This window comes from Macrobrachium nipponense, chromosome 1, assembly GCF_015104395.2.
Source record: "Macrobrachium nipponense isolate FS-2020 chromosome 1, ASM1510439v2, whole genome shotgun sequence".
Classification (NCBI taxonomy): domain Eukaryota; kingdom Metazoa; phylum Arthropoda; class Malacostraca; order Decapoda; family Palaemonidae; genus Macrobrachium; species Macrobrachium nipponense.
Genome location: NC_087200.1, coordinates 56550720 through 56569295, shown reverse-complemented (window position 1 = coordinate 56569295; position 18576 = coordinate 56550720). Strand labels below are relative to the sequence as shown.

The window sequence follows — 18576 nt, the reverse complement described above, 5'->3', positions numbered from 1 at the left end:
TGAGATGTTTACCTTCAGGGACCTCGGTCTCTAGAAGGCAATTGACTTTCGCCTGTTGGGCACATGCCTTAAGAGAATCATCACCTCGCTGTCCGGCATTGGTGACAAACAAATACATATTTGTTTGGTCTCTCGGCATAACCCTTTAAAGGCGAAGGTCCACGTGACTTACTCGGATGCTTTGACAACTTGCCTCCTACCGAACGCAGTCAGTCGGCAGCTGTCAGAGCGGCCGAGTCAGTTACGAACTACTCTGTTGACTTAGTTCGGTTGTTACAGAGCAATCATTACTTCGTTTTAATAGCTTGTCACAGTACCCATACCATTGACACCCACCATGGAGTGTCGGTGTCCTATCCACTACCGAGAACTTCGCTGCATGGGGATAGGAGGATGCGAGAGACTTCGTGGCAAACGGACAGACCAGTATGGGTACTGGACATCCACCGAAGTAGAGAGAGGGATAGGTCATGCGACTATTTCCTTCTTTTCCTCTGAGGAACTGCATGACTTCTCCTGCGAAGTCAAGCATCCAGGGGATGGGGATCCGTGACGCTCGATTTCGTACCGAACTTCGTAGCGAAGACTCAGAACCCTTCGGTCCCTGACGATTGGTTCGAGTCGTTCACAATCCCCTCCCTAATGGACTTCACCGCCTTCGATGCGAAGGAGATGCTGCCTTGTCCGCAAGAACTTCTCCGTGGCGCAGGTACTGAAGGCAGGGGTCTGGTCAACCAGACACATGCCCTTCCTTCTACCTTCGGGATATTGGCCACAGGTCCTTGGATCTTTTTCCTTGGACCCGTGGTGGCTGCTCAAACACGTTGTGTAGCGAACCCAGACCCTCGCAGGCTGAACAGCATCGAGTCCTGGTGTGACCATAAGAATGGATGAGTGAATGAGAGTGTGACTGGCCTCCTCTTCCCATCTTTTCTTCCCCTCTACCTGTGGTTAGAGGGACACGGTCGTCACCCTGCTGGATAAGGACAAGATGCAGGTGAGCTACTCAACAGAGCCCCAATCCTATCCCTTTCACTAGGGATAGGAGCGTATATCCACGTCCTCCAACAAGGGGGAGGAAGTGGATGCCAGCTTGAGACAAACCCATACTTTATGTTGCCTCTTGCAAACAGGAACAAGTTCTTGCTTGCTGGTATGAAGCAGATACGCTTGCCTCTCTCTTAGTACTCGGCCCAGAGGTCTGACCATTGATCCTGCGGTGTCACACCCCGATCAATCGGACAGAGGCTTGGATCCCTCCCTCGCTCTTACGACCAGGGAGGCATTCCAGGGATGGACGAACACCAGTCTGTTCATCAAAGACTCAGATTCCTCCCACCAAGAAGTGAGTCTTCCTATTGTTAAAGGACCGATGGTTGTATTACGTATCGGAACAAATGACAATTTGTCGAAAATTGCATTTTTCCTAACTATACAAACCTGAGGTCCTTTACATATAGTCCCTCCTCATGCCACCCCTCACTCTGCGTATTTTGCATGGGCCAAAAGCAAAAGTGATTTGTTTACCTCCCAGTCGCGCGGCGCGCGACTGTTGGGGACAAGCAGTTAACTACCGTTCTCCCCTTGTTCGAAGCTTTTACGACCGTTCCAGCTGCCGCTAGCTACTTCCTATTGGTTTTTTTAAAGGACCTCAGGTTTGTATAGTTATGGAAAATGCAATTTTTCGACAAATTGTCATTTTTCCACAGCTCTCTCATTTCTTAACAAGTATCTTCTCTCGGTCCCTGCTCGAGTTTACGAGAAAGAGCCTATTATAACAACAGGCGTAGAATGTAACGATCCTCTACAGGTTCGTTACAGATTTACAAAAGTCCGTTCGAATCGTCTTCGATCGACGGCAGCAAACTATTCACTCCGAGTGGAATCTTTCTTTAGAAGTAAGTTGAGAGTTGTAGACTTCAGGGACGCCCTTTCATTCTTCTCTTCGATATGTTGAGGACGAAGAGGCTTCTTCTTCTCTGCTCCCCTTCCCTTATTCTCGATCCGGGATCGGTACCATTAAACGCCATCCTATGATATTGAACGGGGATGAATGTTTAGTCTCTTTTCCCCTTTTTCAATCGCTTAGGAAATGTAATAAGAGGATTTATGACGTCACAGGGAGCGACAATGACGCTGATCGCCCCATGCTGGCCTTCAGGATCCTGGATTCACAGAGGTCACATACTTCTAGATCACTTTCCAAGGACCTTTCCGAGAGAGTCGGTCTACTCTAACTCGAAAGGTACCTATAACCTCTCCGCTCTGAGTCTGACTACGTTCAGACTATCGAGATGTTGACAGGAATAAGATTACCGTCTTCCATTTCCGTCTGAAGAATGGATAAGCTGGCAGTCACAACTATTAAAGAATATGCAAATATGTTGTTGACGGCCTTTGGGCTCAAGAGATTTGCGTCTGTCAAACAACAAAGCCCTTCACGATCTTTGAGTTCTGTGGAATCTCGAAACTCGCTCACCATCTACTTTTGTCTCACCTGTTTTCTCGGAGTCAGGCACTCGTGCGAGATCAGGCGACATATAGTAGCCCTGAGTTTCTTGTTGACGAAGTCGGTTGCGTTTATACACCCCCGATGATCGTGTAACATGAGACAGGTTGGACTGTCAGGCATTCTTCCTTCGGGACTGAATCGCCTTTTTGCTCCTCGCTCCTTTCTCCTGGCACCAGAAGCTCGAGTCAGGAGTTGATTCGCTGACGACGTTGGGTTGCGTTGATACACCCCAAGGTTTGCTTAGATTGAATCGCCCAGGCAGTCCAGACACTCATCCTTCAGCGAAGAATAGTGCCTTATGGTCTTCAGGGTACAGCCTTGCTGTCCTTGATTCGTCTGACTGGTCAACTGGTCGGTCACCTGACTTTAGTACAGACGGACTGACTGTGCATGTCCAGATCGAAGCTTTCAATATGGAACTTAGACGTAGTCTGAAGTTCTTGATGTCAAAGCATCCGAACCTCTCCTACCTGTTAACTTCTTGCATGTGATCAGGAAGGCCTTCTTCTAACCACCCTAGATACGACAAAGAGGGTTAGTGAAATTTTAAGCCATCGTCACAAGTTTTGGCTTTAGAGACACAAGGCGGTGTGCTCTCTAAGCCTTCCGTTGTGGCCTATAACCCATGGTACCCTTTTGGTCCTTGGGCCGGAGCTTGGAAGCAAGGATGGCACAAGTTAGTGGGTGGGCAGGAGCAGAGAGAGTCCTGTTGCCCTGTCGGGTCTCTCAAGTTTTATCTACATAAAACCCAAGAAAGTCGAAGTCATTTGGGCAATCTGCAGTGTTCCGAAAAAGACCAGACTTGCCCATATCGAAGAACACCCTGGCTTTAGTGTTTAAGGAGTTCTTTCAAAAATGCTCCTTCATTGTGTTTGCAACAAAGATTTGAATCTTTTTATCTGAATGCTCACGAGGTGAGGGCGCGGCCTCGGAAGCATTTCAACAGAGCATGGCACTCAGCACATCCTGAGTACCATGTTTTAGCGAAGCAACTCTGTGTTCACTTCACACTCCCTGCGAGATGTGAAGATGGCATATGAGATCTGCTGCTCGCTAGGGCCTACGTGTCTGCAGACACAATCTTGGGGGCAAGAAGTACCACTCATCCTATCCTGTAGAAAATGGTTAGGAAGAGCTCTTAATTTAGTTGTTGAGTCGCCGACAACGGCGACTTCTTAACTCTTAAGCCCTTAGTTAAAACACCTTAACTTTGGCTAGGTTGGTCAGGTGGTGATATATATATATATATATATATATATATATATATATATATATATATATATATATATATATATATATATATATATTTATTTTACTTCTTAGCCCTTCATGGTATGGTCAATATGGTCTAGTCACGTCGTGGTCTCGCCCCTGTTGACAGATCATCTGGAGTGCACCAGCTATATAGGTCTCTACCTTGCTGGCAACTCTAGTAGCACAAGCAGACTTACGTGGCAGTAACCACGAAGCCAGCTATGCGAACAGGTGGAACCAAGATGTAAATCATCTGCATGCATTTGTTTCCCAAAATCCTTTCTTCTATTCTGTCCCCTTCCCACCTCCAAAAGGTGGGATTCAGCTTATATATATATCTGCCAGGTAAGTTTCATGAACAAATGATATTGTTATGATACAATAAAGTTTGTTCATACTTACCTGGCAGATATATATAATCAAGTACCCACCCACCTCCCCTCAGGGGACAGTGGAAATAAAATTATGAATAGAAAATGGGAATGGTTCCTGATACCCGCCTCCCACACGGCGGGAATGGGTACTAACCACCTGGCCGACCACTGCGTGTGTCGGAAGTTTTTAAAATTCTGTCGGACTTCAGAAAATACAGCTATATAGTATCTGCCAGGTAAGTATGAACAAACTTTATTGTATCATAACAATATCATATTTATTTCTGGCATACGGTTATTAAAGAAATTCAAAATACTAATATAGACTGAAATCAATGAAAAGTGCTAGCAAAAAAAAAAAGAAAAAAAAAAATGTAAATAATTCACTTATCCGTAGTCGTTCCTCTATGGTTTTCGGCAGCCAGATGTACAAAAACGTTAGAAACATTTGGTTTTATCTACTTTAGAAATATCTGTAATTTTTCGGGGTAATTTGATTGCAAAAAAGGGATAATATACATGAATTAAATTAAAGTTTTTAAATAACAAAGTAAATTTGAACTAAATAACGAATAAAGTAAACAATTTAGGGAATAAAACTTTGCAGTTGTCGTCTGCTGTTCGTAACTGTGTTTGTGGCGCGCAGCGCTTAGGAACCAGGAACAGCAACTGGTTTAAAGTGCCAATGTGGAGTGAACTGAGACCAAAAATGTGTATAATAACAATCAAATAAGCACTGTGGAGTTTCAGTTATGATGGCAGTAAGGTAAAAACCACCGATTACAAGGTAAGAATGAATTCAGTTCAAACCATGACCCCAGGAATAAAAAGTTTCATACTTTCAGTAATATAGGCAACAAACTGTTTTATTGTGCTGATTACATCGGCAATCTTGGTTAGGTAAGATCAATAAATGTTACATACATACGCTAAAATATTGTTCAATGATTGCTGGGAAGGCTGGGAAAGATGATTTTTTGTCACTGATCAAAACCTGTACATCCCACGGTAGCCGCCATCTTGGATTTCAAAACTGCCTTGAAAACATATTTTACGAAGAGCGTCACATGCTTATTTTAGTTCGTATGGGGCTTTTCATATATCATATTATGTTGCGAAACTTCAATCTTTGGAATGGTATGCTTGGAGTTTGTAAATTGTATTCTTGTTTCACCATTTAAATATTGAGTGAATAGACCTGAAAACCGTGATAAGGGTTGGTAGTCACTGGTTTTTCCCCTAGATCTAGGGTACTTATCTGCGGCGGCCTAGACTGTGGCAGTTGCGGTTTTTCTATGCAGTTTTACCTACTGAACTAGAATTTTAAGTAGTATTTATTCGGACAACTGTAATTAACCCCCCAGGGGCCAGTATTAATCACGGCGAAATACATTGGACGGCCCCAAATCCCTAGTGGATGTTGTATCCGCGGTTACGTTCCTTGCAGTCCGTGCGGACTGCTTCTGTAGAAATAACACCGACTGGACTAGCCGAGCCACTTTCTACCGCGTTTGAAGCCACCACCGAAAAAGTACTTTAACACGTCCTGACACTGGAGATGGTCATCAGCCATGAGTTGTTGGTGGTGAGAGGAGGAGCTCGAGACCTCTACTCTCTTTCCGAAGTAGGGTAAACAATCACGGACGATCCACCATCATCATGCTGGCCGGGTCTTATTCACTCGATATTTAATTGATGAAACAAGAATACAATTACAACTCTAAGCATACCATTCCAAAGATTGAAGTTTCTTCAACATAATGTGATATATGAAAGCCCCATACGAACTAAAATAAACGTGACGCTCTTCGTTAAATATGTTTTCAAGGCAGTTTTGAAATCCAATATGGCGGCTACCGTGTGGATGGCAGGTTCTGATCAGTGATGGACACCATCTTTCGCAGCCTTCCCAGGACTCATTTGAACAATGTTAGTGTATATATATGTAACGTTTATTGATCTTACTCAAGATTACAGTTGTAATCAGCACAATAAAACAACATTTTGTTGCCTATATTAGGGAAAGTATGAAACTTGTTATTCCCGGGGTCATGGTTTGAACTGAATTCATTTTTACCTTGTAATCGGTGGTTTTTATCCTTACTGCCATCACAACTGAAACTCCACAGTGCTTATTTGATTGTTATTATACACATTTTGGTCTCAATTCACTCCACATTGCACTTGAAACAAGTTGCTGTTCCTGGTTCCTAAGCGTGCGCGCCACAAACACAGTTACGAACAGCAGACGACGAGACTGCAAAGTTTTATTCCCTAAATTGTTTACTCGTTATTTAGTTCAATTTTACTTTGTTATTTGAAAAATGTTTATTTAATTCATGTCTATTATCCCTTTTTTGCAACCAAATTACCCCGAAAAATTACAGATATTTCTAAAGTAGATACAATCCAATGTTTCTAACCTTGTCGTACATCTGGCTGCCGAAAACCATAGAGGAACAGACTACGGATAAGTGGATTATAATTTTTTTTTTTTTTTTTTTGCTAGCACTTTTCATTGATTTAAGTCTATATTAGTATTTTGATTTTTTTTAATAACTATTTGCCAGAAATAAATGTAACCTGTAATGTTTGCATGCTAAGAATGGCAAAATCATCATTGCCACATTAGTGGAGCTTCACACATATGCCGATGCATTATTATAAACTGTTTCCATTAAGTCTAGTTGTCATAGGGTAAAACACCGCATGGCCTGCATCAAGCCAACGACGATCAATGCATGCCACCCTCCGAAAAAAGTCATTATTATGCGTCCTGACACTGGAGATGGGCATCAGTCGTGACTTGTTGTTGGTGAGAAACGGAGCTAAAGACCTCTACTCTCCTTTCAAAGTAAGTATTTTCTCCAAAGTTAGAAATTACGGCCAAATTTTAAGATTTAAACAGAAGGTAGTGAAAAGGGTGTCCAAGGCAGTGGAAATCTCACCAAAACGCTTTCGAAATTTTTACTTACGATTGAATAACTTAGAAGATTGACTCCATCTCGATGTTTACGGAGTCACTTGTGTCAACAAACTTTCCATTTCCTGTGATAAATCCTCACACCACTTGTACCCACAGATGCTGTTGGCACTTTCATCACAACAGCCGAAACACGGTCCCTTACCAGGACGTTTTTAAGTAAACTGTTTTGGTAGGGGGGAAACACCACCGACTACCAACCAGCGTACTGGTTCTGCTAGTAGGCAGGGTAGGAGCGTCAGGTCTCCCTCACCTGCCCCTTCAACCTCCTCGGGCTACACCGGGAGGAACGAGGTGACCAGGAGTGACCGTGATGAATGCACTTCTTATGGTCTGGCCATGCGCCTGGTTTGGTCTTGGGACCAATAGATCCTCGCTCAAGTGGTTGGAAGAGATCGTGGGGGCTGGCGAGAACGATGACGCTTCCCGGAGACTCGGAGTGACCATCACTGCTGTTCATGTGACAGTCCTGCTGGACCACGCACGCAGAGACCAGGGTGGGCTCCCTCTTCGGTCCTCTTGAGAGGTTTCAACTTCGATGAGGACTGGGACGCGTCGGAGGACGGTATCGGCTCTCTCCTGTCAGGTGCACGCTCAGCCCCACCCAGATGACGGTCACGGTGGCAGCAGACGTTTAGCCTACAGTACGAGTTTCGTAACCCTCCTCGGGAAGACGTTTTCTCCAGACAGTAAACCTGGAGCGGCCATCACCACATGGTGATGGCTGCTCCTTACTCGCTTCTCTGACTGCTAGTTCCGCTGGGAAGGCGAGCAAGTGTGTGCAATCTTCCTCTATCCATTCCCTCTCTCCCTATGGCTTTGCAGGAAGCGGAGGGATCCTGCAGAGTTTTCTCTGTAGGATTCCGCCTCGGGGACTGCGTTCCTGGAGGGATCGTCGCTGCAGTTCTCCCCAGGGGATCCGCGTGACTAGGCCTGCAGCTCGATCGTTACTGCAGGTTGGCGATCGCCTGCAGCCCCCCAGCACGCTGTTTCTTACGGTGAGCAGGGGAGGAGCGTCAGGTCATCCTCTCCAATCCCTTCAACTTCTTTGGGTTACACTGGGAGGAGTGAGGCGATCAGGAGCGACCGTGAGGAGTGCGCTTCTCGTGGTCCCTCCACAAGGGCCTACGAGCCTGGCACGTCCTAGGACCGACCAGATCGTACGCCCAAGTGGTTGGATGAGACCATGAGGGGTCTGTTGTGGTTCCTCCTGTGGAAGGAGGAGGGTCTCGGGAGGCGTTCTCTTTGGATGGGCTTGACGGTCCATCCCCTCAGGACGCAGTCACTCCTGAGATCCAGAGGTCTTTTGCTGAGGTAATTGTGCTGATTCGTCAGCACAATGACCTCGGGGAAGGATCGGTGCTTCCGCCCTCCGAGCCTACATCTAGGCTGGAGTGAGTCATCTGGGGTCCTAAGAAGGAGCCCAGGATGACGGTGGGTTTGCCTCGATCAGCCTTGGCCGACAGTGTGCTGGGCCAGGTGGACACTCTTGTCTTTGGACAGGAGGGATCGCTTCGTCCAGCAGGTCATACAAGCTCCTTCTCCCTCCTCTACCACGACAGAGGCGATTCTACGTGCCGTCTGAGGACCTGCTGCCACCCAAACAAGTTAACCCGGAGCTTGCTAGGCTAACTTCTGGGGGTGTCTCTTCAACACTTGGCAGAGGTTATCGCAGCAAAGGCACTGGCTCTGCAATCGACTGCCATGGCAGCATTCCAAGCAGTCTCCTGGTTAGATCTGTGGTCCCTCACAGAGTCTAAGGTCACGGCCTCCTCGGGAAACATTACTCCCGAAGGAGACCCAGTTTTCAGGAGACTGTTAGTCTGGAGGTAGGGTGATTTCCTACCTGGCCCACCAGACAGCCAACCTGTGGGCCAACCTGGTCTTGAGACGTAGAGACGCAGTCCTCTCTCATGTGACCAGGTCGACAGGGCGTGAGGCAGCGTTGGTTCTTCGGAATGGATCGGTGCTGGGTTCCTCCTCTCTCTTCCCTAGAGAGATGGTGGATGCTGCAGTGGAACTTCGGCGCACTGAGGACAGTGACCGTCTAGTCCACCAGGCAGTCTCGAAGTCTACTGGGCAGCCTTGAGCCACTGCGGCTAAGCCCAAGAGCTTGGCTAGCTCTTCCTCTGCGGCTAAGATGACGGCCTCGTCGAAGCCCAGGGGAAAGACCCAGCCTCCGACTTCTTTGTTAAGGAGCAATCGTCGGCCCTTTGGTAAGGAGCGATCATCAGCTCTCCTCCCAGTCCTCCTTCTCCCGAGGAGGATCCGGGAAGAGGTCGAAGAAGGGGAAACGCTAGGGACGGCGTTCCCCCTCACCTGCTGCCAGAAGTGGGGGGTTGCTTGGCAAGCCATTGGGCAACTTGGCAGCGCTACGGAGCCGAGACCTGGATAGTGGATGTTCTTCGGGAGGGGTATCTATTACCCTTCGAGTCTCGGCCACCCCTCACCTCCAACCCGGTCCATCTTCGTACGTAAGTCCCCATTTCTGCCAGGGATGTGGCGCTTTGGCAGGAAGTGGAAGCCTTGCTGAGCAAACGAGCTGTGGAGATCGTATGGGATCAGTTGCTGGGCTTCTACAGTTGACTTTTCCTGGTGGAAAAGTCCTTTGGGGGGGGCTGGCACCTAATGATAGATCTCTCTTCCTTGAACCGATTCGTTTGCCAGACTCGGTTCATGATGGAAACAACACGTTCAGTGTTCGAGTCCATCAGGGAGAACGACTTCACGCGTATTTTCAGATACCCATCCATCAATCCTCCAGGAAGTACCTCCGCTTCATCCTCGATGGGACAGTGTACCAATTCAGGGCACTTTGTTTCGGTCTCTCAACCGCCCCACAGGTGTTCAAGCTGGTGTCTGCTTGGGCCCATTCGGTAGGGGTAAGTCTTTTGAGGTATCTCGACAATTGGTTGGTCCTGGCGCGCTGCTACAGGACAGGGATCAACTCCATGAGCTCTGCTATGATCTTGGGATCGTGGTGAACTTAGAGAAGTCGCATCTCGAGCCCAAGCAGAGGGTGAAGTACCTGGGCATGGTGATCGACACGGTAGCAGGGCGAGTCTTCCCCGCAGACTTGCGGATCAGCAGGTTCAGGGAGGCAGCCGGACTGTTCTTCTCTCGAGAAGTTAGTCCCGCACAGACGTCTTTACCTGCGGTCTCTTCAGTGGAGGCTAAAGGAGTGTTGGTCACAGGCAAGAGACCTGCCGTACTTCCCTGTGTCTCTCATGGAGGAGGTGAGGCAGGACCTAGCCTGGTGGCTGGACGACGGGAACCTCGTAAGATGAGTGCCTCTTCGCACTCCCTCCCCGGAGGTGTTGCTGTTTTCAGACGAGTCGACCGAGGGATGGGGTACATCAACAAACGAGGGGGCCTAGTATCCCTCCCGTTGCACCAGTTGACGTTGCAGGTGCACGAGTGGGCCGTGGCTCACTCGGTAAAGCTGTCAGCTCGCTACATTCCAGGCAAGAGGAACGTATTGGTAGACAAGCTCAGCCGTCGGAATCAGGTGATAGGGACCGAATGGTCCCTTCACCCAGATGCGGCGGAAAGGCTCTTCAACCTGTGTGGGCATCCAGTCGTGGATCTGTTTGCCACCCGGCACAACAGGAAACTCGAGGTTTTCTACTCATTTGTGTCGGACCCAGGGGCAGCTGCAGAGGATGCTTTTCAACATCCATGGGACAACCTCTTCATCTACGCCTTTCCCCCATTCTGTCTGATTTGTAAGGTGATCAGCAGGGTGCTGGTCACCGCGAATCTTCAGATGATTCTGGTGGCACCCATTTGGTATCCGGACCTGCTGGCTCTTCTCGCCGAGGCACCGAGAGAGATTCCCCCCTGGCACAACCTCCTGTGCCAACCACACGTGGAATGGTACCACCGGTCGGTTTGGTCCTTGTCTTTTAGCAGTGTACCAGGGGAAGTGGTCTGTCTTCTGTGGTTGGTGTCGTGGACGGGGTCTCTCTCCACTCAGAGCCACTCTTCAGCAGGTAGCGGATTTCGTCGTCTTCCTTCGCTGAGAGAAACTCCTCTCCGTCTCCGCAGTTAAGGGCTACAGAGCCGCCCTGGCCCTAGTCCTTAAGCTGCGGGGAGTGGACATTTCCACCTCCGTGGAAATCTCCCTCCAGATGAAGAGCTTCGAGAGGTCTTGCCCACCCAGGGAACTCAGGCCCCCAGGGTGGGACATGACTCTCATCCTTAGGAGTTTGACTCGAAGACCCTTCGAGCCACTCCGAGAGTCGTCAGACAGGGATCTGACCCTCAAGACCGTCTTTCTGCTGGCCCTGGCATCAGCGAAGAGAGTAGGGGAACTGCATGGTCTTTCTTTTGATGTCAAGCATACGAGGGGATGGGGATCAGTGACGCTCGATTTCGTCCGGTACTTCGTAGCGAAGACTCAGAACCCTTTGGTCTCTGACGACCGGTTCGAGTCATTCACGATCCCCTCCCTGAAGGACTTCACCAACAACTATGCGGATGAGATGCTGCTTTGTCCTGTGAGGGCGCTACGGCGCTATCTGAAGAGAACTCGCCATCTCAGGCCTGAGTGTTGACGCCTCTTCATTAGCACTGCGGTTACTAAGAAGGAAGTGTCCAAGAACACTTTCTTTCTGGCTTCGCGAGTTGATCAGGAAGGCGTACGCTTTGGATAGGAGTGACGACACTGGTACCCTTCATCCGAGAACCCTCGAATCAAGAGTTATTGGTCCAATCCTTGCGTTCCGCAAGAACTTCTCCCTGGCACAGGTGCTGAAGGCTGGTGTTTGGGCCAACCAGACCACTTTTACCTCCCTCTACCTTCAGGAAAAACGCCCACAAGTCCTTGGACACTTTTTCCTTGGGACCTGTGGTGGCTGCTCACCAAGTTGTGTAGCTTACCCAGCTCCCTTGCCAGACAAGACAGCATTGCATCCTTGTGAGACTGCGTGAATGGAAGAGTGAATGAGAGTGTGACTGGCTTCCCTTCCTCCTCTTTTCTTACCTCTACCTGCGGGCAGAGGGTGGTTGTCGTCACTACGCTGGACAGGAGGCCGATGCAGGTAAGCTACGCGACTGAGCTCCGTCCTATCCCTTTAATTAGGGATAGGAGCGGTTATCCGTCACTCCCCTAACTAGGGGGGGAAGGGATGCCAAAAAGAGACAAACCCAAGACCTTATATTTGGCTCTTGAAGTAGGAACTAGTTCTTGCTTGCTATTCATAAGAGGCACGCTTGCCTCCCTCTTATGAATTTGCTCCAGAGGTCTGGCCATTGATCCTGCAGTGCACACCCCGATCAGCTAGGCAGAGGCTAGGATCCCTCTCTCTGCTCTTACAACCAGGGAGGGAACCAGGGTCGGACAAACACCAGTCTCTTCATACGACTCAGATTCCACCCACCAATAAGTGAGTCTTCCATATGTAAAGGACCGAGGGTTTGTATTACATGTCGGAACAAATTACAATTTGTCATAAATTGTATTTTTCCTAACTACAAACCTGAGGTCCTTTACACATAGTCCCACCTCATGCCACCCCTCACTCTGTTCCTGGGCCTAAAGCAAAGTGAATGTTTACCTTCCAGTTGGGCGGGACTCCTGACTATCAGACCAGCAGTTGACTACAGAATCACCTTGTTCGAAAGCTTACGACCAGTTCCAGCTGTGCTGTAAATTCCATATGTAAAGGACCTCAGGTTTGTATAGTTAGGAAAAATACAATTTATGACAAATTGTGATTTTTTCAATGTTTGTAACTTTTCTATTTTCAAATTCATTACATGGTGTAATGCTTTGAAGTAGAATATGTCCATGACTCCCACCTCCTTTCAGTGTGGAATCAGCTATTTAATTACTGGGTCAGTCGCATATACAAAAATTATATTTTTATGATAAAATAAGATTTTGTATATACTTACCCAGTAATTATATGATCAGACCCCACCTGCCTCCCTTTGATGGAGATTATGCATGAAACAGAATGGAGTGCTTTGCTAAGTTGTTCCCAGTATTGTCGTTGGGAAATGGCACTGTTATGTCTACAGTGAACAGCCGAAGCTCTACCCGCGAAATTTGAATTAGGCTGCTGAATGTTGGAAACGATAGCTGTATAATTACTGGTTAAGTACGTATATACAAAACCTTATTTTATCATAAAAATATGTTCATCATAAAAAAAATATATATATGCATGTATACCATAAAAATTCTCTAATCTCAGTAAAATAAAGAGGAAAGAGAGAGAATTAGAAATTGTATTTGTTATTATTTAAGTTGCACATTAAACTTGAAAATAAAAATAAACAGTCACTTTTGCAGGGCTTCTCAAGACAAGAGACAAATGTTTGTGTCTGTGAAAAACTCTGGTATGACAATTAGTTATGTTCCAATGAAAAGATCGCACTATTGTGAATTCATGCAACTTGAATCTATAAGTCAGGGAATGACTGTAGTACCCAGAATTTGCAGCTTTATGTATAATTTATAGTAATAATGACATTATTTTTTTTTATTATTGTATGATGTATAGTTATTAAGTGAACAATGTAAACTGTCCAGTTTGGTGTCTGGTAATATTGAGGTCAGTTAGGGATAATCAGTCATATCTTTTCTAGTGTTGAATTTTACTAGTTTTAGATTTAGGAAGATTGGTATTTAGAGATCTTACATCAGATGTTCTTTCTTCCTACTCTTTTAGGTTATATTTTTGACGATGGCCTGTGTAACGTTGAAGCGTTCTTTGGAGTTTGATCCCCTCCATCATGGAACATGCACACCACGCCCTCACAAGCGACGGCGTTGTGTCCCAATGTGTGTCTCCCCTCAAAGTGCAGCAGCTGCAACTGCCCGCCATTCAGAACCACAGTCCCCCTTTTCAGAAGTCACACCAACTCTTACTCCAGGTATGTAACTACTGTACTACATCTTTAATCTAGTGGCCTGCAAGTTGGCCTTGCACATCCAATTTTAGACCTAAGTTAAAACAGGCATTAATACAACTATGAATGCTTCCAAACAAGGTTTTATGGCTTGCATGATAATCAGCTTCCCTCCAGTGATTTTCTTTGAGAAATTCCCTGCAAATTTATTTTTAGCCATTGCTTATAATTTTGCCCTATGGTGGTTGTATGTGGTTTTATTTTGTCATCTCATCAGTCCCTCTTGTTCAGTGTTAACCCAGCACAGAGGAATAGGGATGTAATGTTGGTATTCAAAATTGATGTTAACCCTCTTACGCTGAAGGGTTATAATAAAAATCGTCTCCTGTATGCCGAGGGGTTCTCGGAGTGAGTGCCGAAGCGAAATTTTTTTTTTTTTCAAAAAATCACAGCACACTTAGTTTTCAAGATTAAGAGTTCATTGTGGCTCCTTTTTTTGTCATTGCCTGAAGTTTAGTATGCAACCATCAGAAATGAAAAAAATATCATTATCATATGTAAATAATGCGATTTATGATTGCGTGAAAACAAAATTTTAAATATCTAACTTCCCTGGTAGTTACATATATATAGCTTTATCCTGCCGATTCGTCGCGCGCACGGCAGAAATTCAAAATTCGCGGCAATCGCTGATAGATGGTCAGGTAATCATTCCTGTGCTCCCTCTACCCAGGTACTTGGAACCATTCCCATTTGTCCTCAGAAATTCCAACACTTTGGAAATTCGCTCTACTTTGTTTGAGTTTGCTTTGACTACAAATTGGTGAAGTACCCATTGCTTGGTTATTTGGTTGATGGCTTTCGCTGACATTGGATTTTCCTTGATTTCTTTTTCACACGGATAAAATAGACTTTGTTTGTTTCCGACTTGGACAGTTTATTTCAACTTGTTTTCTGGATTTTCAAGATGGCTGACTCTATTGTTAGAATGTGTGTGAAGGGGTGCAAGACCCGGCTTCCAAAAGCTGCTCTTGATCCCCATACACAGTATGTAAGAAATGCAGAGGGCATGTGTGTACATTTGATAGCAGATGTAATGAGTGTGAAAGTTTGTTGGAGAGAGAGTGGAGAGAGTATGATCGCTATGTGAGGCGATTGGAAAAGGACAGAATTAGGAGAGCTAGATCGAGTGTTCTGTCAGCTAGGTCTTCTGATAGTCAAGTCCTTTCTAACCTGACTAATACTAATATTCCTGATCCTAGCCCTAAGATAGTAGTACCAGACCCACCTGCGGAGTCGGAGGTAAGTGAGCCTACTATGAAGGATATTATGGCTGCTATTTCTGCCTTGGATGTTAAAATTGCAATCCCTTACTTCGGATAGGGAAGTGATGTGGGGGGCAGTGCGTGGTTTGCATTGCAAGTTCGAGGACAGTGCTAGTGCAGTGGAGAGTGCGTCCGTTCGTGTCTGTCATGCTCCTAGCCCTAGACCTCTTCCATGCTCCCCAACCCCTGGGAGAAGGAACTTCAACAGGCTAAGGGAGGTGAGAGATGTTGAACAGCGAGTGGACGTCCCCTTGAGCGATCCTGTTGACGCATCTCAGGACGCTCCCCCTCGCCGCAGGAAAGGCGAGATGAGGAAGGGTTCGTCATCCTCGGACGACGCAAGACCCAGACACAGTTGGCGACAACCTCAAGAATCGAGACCTCTCAAGAGACGCAGGTCCACCTTTACGTTCTAGCAACCCTCTTGTAGCAATTGGAGCTCTCCGGAGAGATTCCTGTCGGAGGACGACGCGTCCGCGCCTAAACAGAGGTGTAGGACGCATAGCTCCTCGGAGGAAGAAGACGTGCACATTACGTCAGTTCACGCTTCTCCCCCTCCCCCGGATTGGGAGGTGTCGCAAGGGGCGTCACTACCTCTTTGCCAGAAGACCCCAGCTAGAGTCTCCGAAGCTGTAGACGTACGTGCAGTGCCATCTCCAATTGTTCACCAGCAGCAAGAGGCACTGCAAGCAGCGTTCTTGTCAGAGCTCTAGCAGTCCATTACGTCTCTGTTTGACGTTTACAAGTCGCAAGGACTAAGAGAGGAAGCACGCAAGAAGGAACCTAAGGACGTCAACAGACCCAGGAAGAGGATAAGACCGGAGTTAGGACAGCGAGACGCCAACAGCCAGCAAGACGCGGACTCACTGCAAGTTGCAGCGCTCATAGACGCTCCCTCGCAGCATACTGGATGCATGCATGACGCACGCAAGCAGGACGATGCGCGTGATTCCCCCACTCGTTGAAAAGATTACTTGCGGCATTGGCGGACTTATATCCGAATGATTTTCAGCAGGCTGTACCTCGGAGCCCGCCCTCGCAGTTTATGAAGGGTAGACCCCAGAAGTCTTCCTCCTTCAAGAAGACAGTTTTAGCCAGATCGGTGAAGAGGGCTTTTTCGACGCTGAATGAATGGATTTTGAAGAAAAAGGAACAGGGAAGGACAACTTTTTCCTTCCCCCCGACGAGATTGGCTTCTAGATCTAGCGTGTGGTACGAGACTGGGGAGGCTCTCGGCTTGGGAGTTCCTGCCTCCTCCCAAGGGGACTTCTCCAGACTCGTAGACGCCTCGCGTAGAACAGCCATGACTAAGGCCAAAGTTATGTGGTCCACATCGGGAATAGATCACTTGCTGAAAGGCGTCTTCAGGACAATTGAAGTCTTCAGCTTGATGGACTGGACTCTCGGAGCCCTCGCAGATGTTATGGACGAGAAAAACGAGACGCAAATGCACCTTATTGCCTGTCTTGATAAAGCAGTGAGGGACGGGACGGTCAAACTCACAGCCCTTTTCACAGCAGGTATTATTAAGAAAAGAGCTATGCTGTGTTCTTTCCTGTCGTCAGGAGTGACTCTCGCTCAGAGAGCAGAGCTCTTGTATGCTCCCTTGACCAAACAGCTCTTCCCTTCAGAGCTAGTGAAGGACTTATCGGCAGCTCTTGCGTAACAAGCAACGCAAGATCTGATTACAAGGACTGCGAGGAAAGTTCTTCCTTCAAACTTTTAACCAGGAAGGAGAAGGAAGCTCCTCCCTCGCCTCAGCCCTTTGGTGAGAGAGCCCTTTCGAGAGGAAGCCAGAGAATGGCTGCTGGAGGACAACCTCGTAAAAACCCTAAACAGCAACCGAAACCCAAAAAGTAAACACAACAACCTCCAGACACAAGTGGGAGCCAGGTTATCCCACTACTGGCAAGAGTGGAGCCAAAGGGGAGCGGATGACTGGACTGTCAAAGTACTGAAGGAAGGATACAAAATCCCCTTCTTAAGGAAGCCTCCTCTTTTGCCATAGCTGTTAGAGTTGACAGCTACATACTCGGGGAGCAAAGCAGCAGCTCTTCAAGAGTAGGTAAACCAGATGCTGTCAAAAGCAGCAATAGAAGTGGTAGAGGACCCCTCGTCAGATGGATTTTACAACAGACTATTTCTGGTACCCAAGAACTCAGGGGGGTGGGGGGGGGAGGGGGGGGGGGGGGGGGGGGGGGGGTTGGAAACCCGTTCTGGACGTAAGTCCACTGAACGAGTACGTGAGCAAAGTCAAGTTTGCTATGGAGACATCTGCGTCAGTCCTAGCAGGCACCAGACAAGGAGACTGGATGGTGTCGATAGACCTGCAGGACGCGTATTTTCACGTCCCAATTCACCCGAACTACAGGAAATATCTGAGGTTTGTACATCACGCAACAACATATCAGTTCAGAGCACTTTGTTTTTGGACTAAGCACGGCTCCTTATGTTTTCACACGAGTGGTATCGAACGTGGCTCTCTGGTTACATCTGAAAGGGGTACGAATATCGATGTACCAGGATGACTGGCTAAACATAGCCAGGTCGCAAGAAAAGTGTCTGGAGGTTTTACAAGTGACACTGACTATGACACAACAGCTGGGACTGGTAGTAAATCTTGCCAAATCACAGCTGACGCCTTCACAAGACATCATCTACCTGGGGATGAGGATTCAGTCAGTGGTTTTTCGGGCTTTTCCAGCCCCAAATCGCATTCTAGAATGCTTAAAAAAGGTGAAGCTCTTTCTAGGGAGATAGACCTGCTCGGCGAGGGAATGGATGAATCTGCTGGGGACCCTCGCCTCGATCGAGCAATTCGTCTCCCTGGGAAGACTACATCTACGTCCTCTTCAGTTCCATCTAACAAGATATTGGGCAAGAGACCAAGACCTAGAGATGTGGATTCCGATCCCTCTGGGGATCAGGAATCAGTTGAGTTGGTGGGACAACACCAACAAACTACAAGAAGGCTTAGAACTTCAACAGAAGAACCCCGACCTAGTGTTGTATTCAGACGCATCGGACGTGGGGTGGGGTGCAACACTGGGGAAGGGCGAGATCTCGGGTCTATGGGAAGACCATCAGAATAAATGGCACATAAACGTGAAGGAACTGGTGGCCATTCATCTAGCGCTAATACACTTCCAGGAGGAGGTCCAGAACAAGTTAGTACAGGTCAATGCAGACAACACCACAGCGTTGGCCTACATCAGGAAACAGGGAGGCACTCGTTCGGATTCCCTTTACGAGGCAGCAAAGATCTTCTGC

At 47.4% G+C, this 18576-nt stretch overlaps 1 protein-coding gene across 3 annotated transcripts in view; it reads left to right on the top strand.

The window, feature by feature from the left end:
- Positions 1-18576, top strand: part of LOC135219318 (akirin-2-like) — an 86779-nt gene that overhangs the window by 20393 nt on the left and 47810 nt on the right. For 2 of the 3 annotated variants that reach the window (XM_064255985.1, XM_064255984.1), the window contains exon 2: positions 13801-14005. In XM_064255985.1, the coding sequence (XP_064112055.1) occupies positions 13816-14005 (190 nt within the window). In that variant the 5' untranslated portion in view covers positions 13801-13815. Of the gene's footprint in view, positions 1-6866; positions 6995-13800; positions 14006-18576 lie in introns of those variants that run through there. The other variant, XM_064255983.1, reaches the window with a different exon arrangement.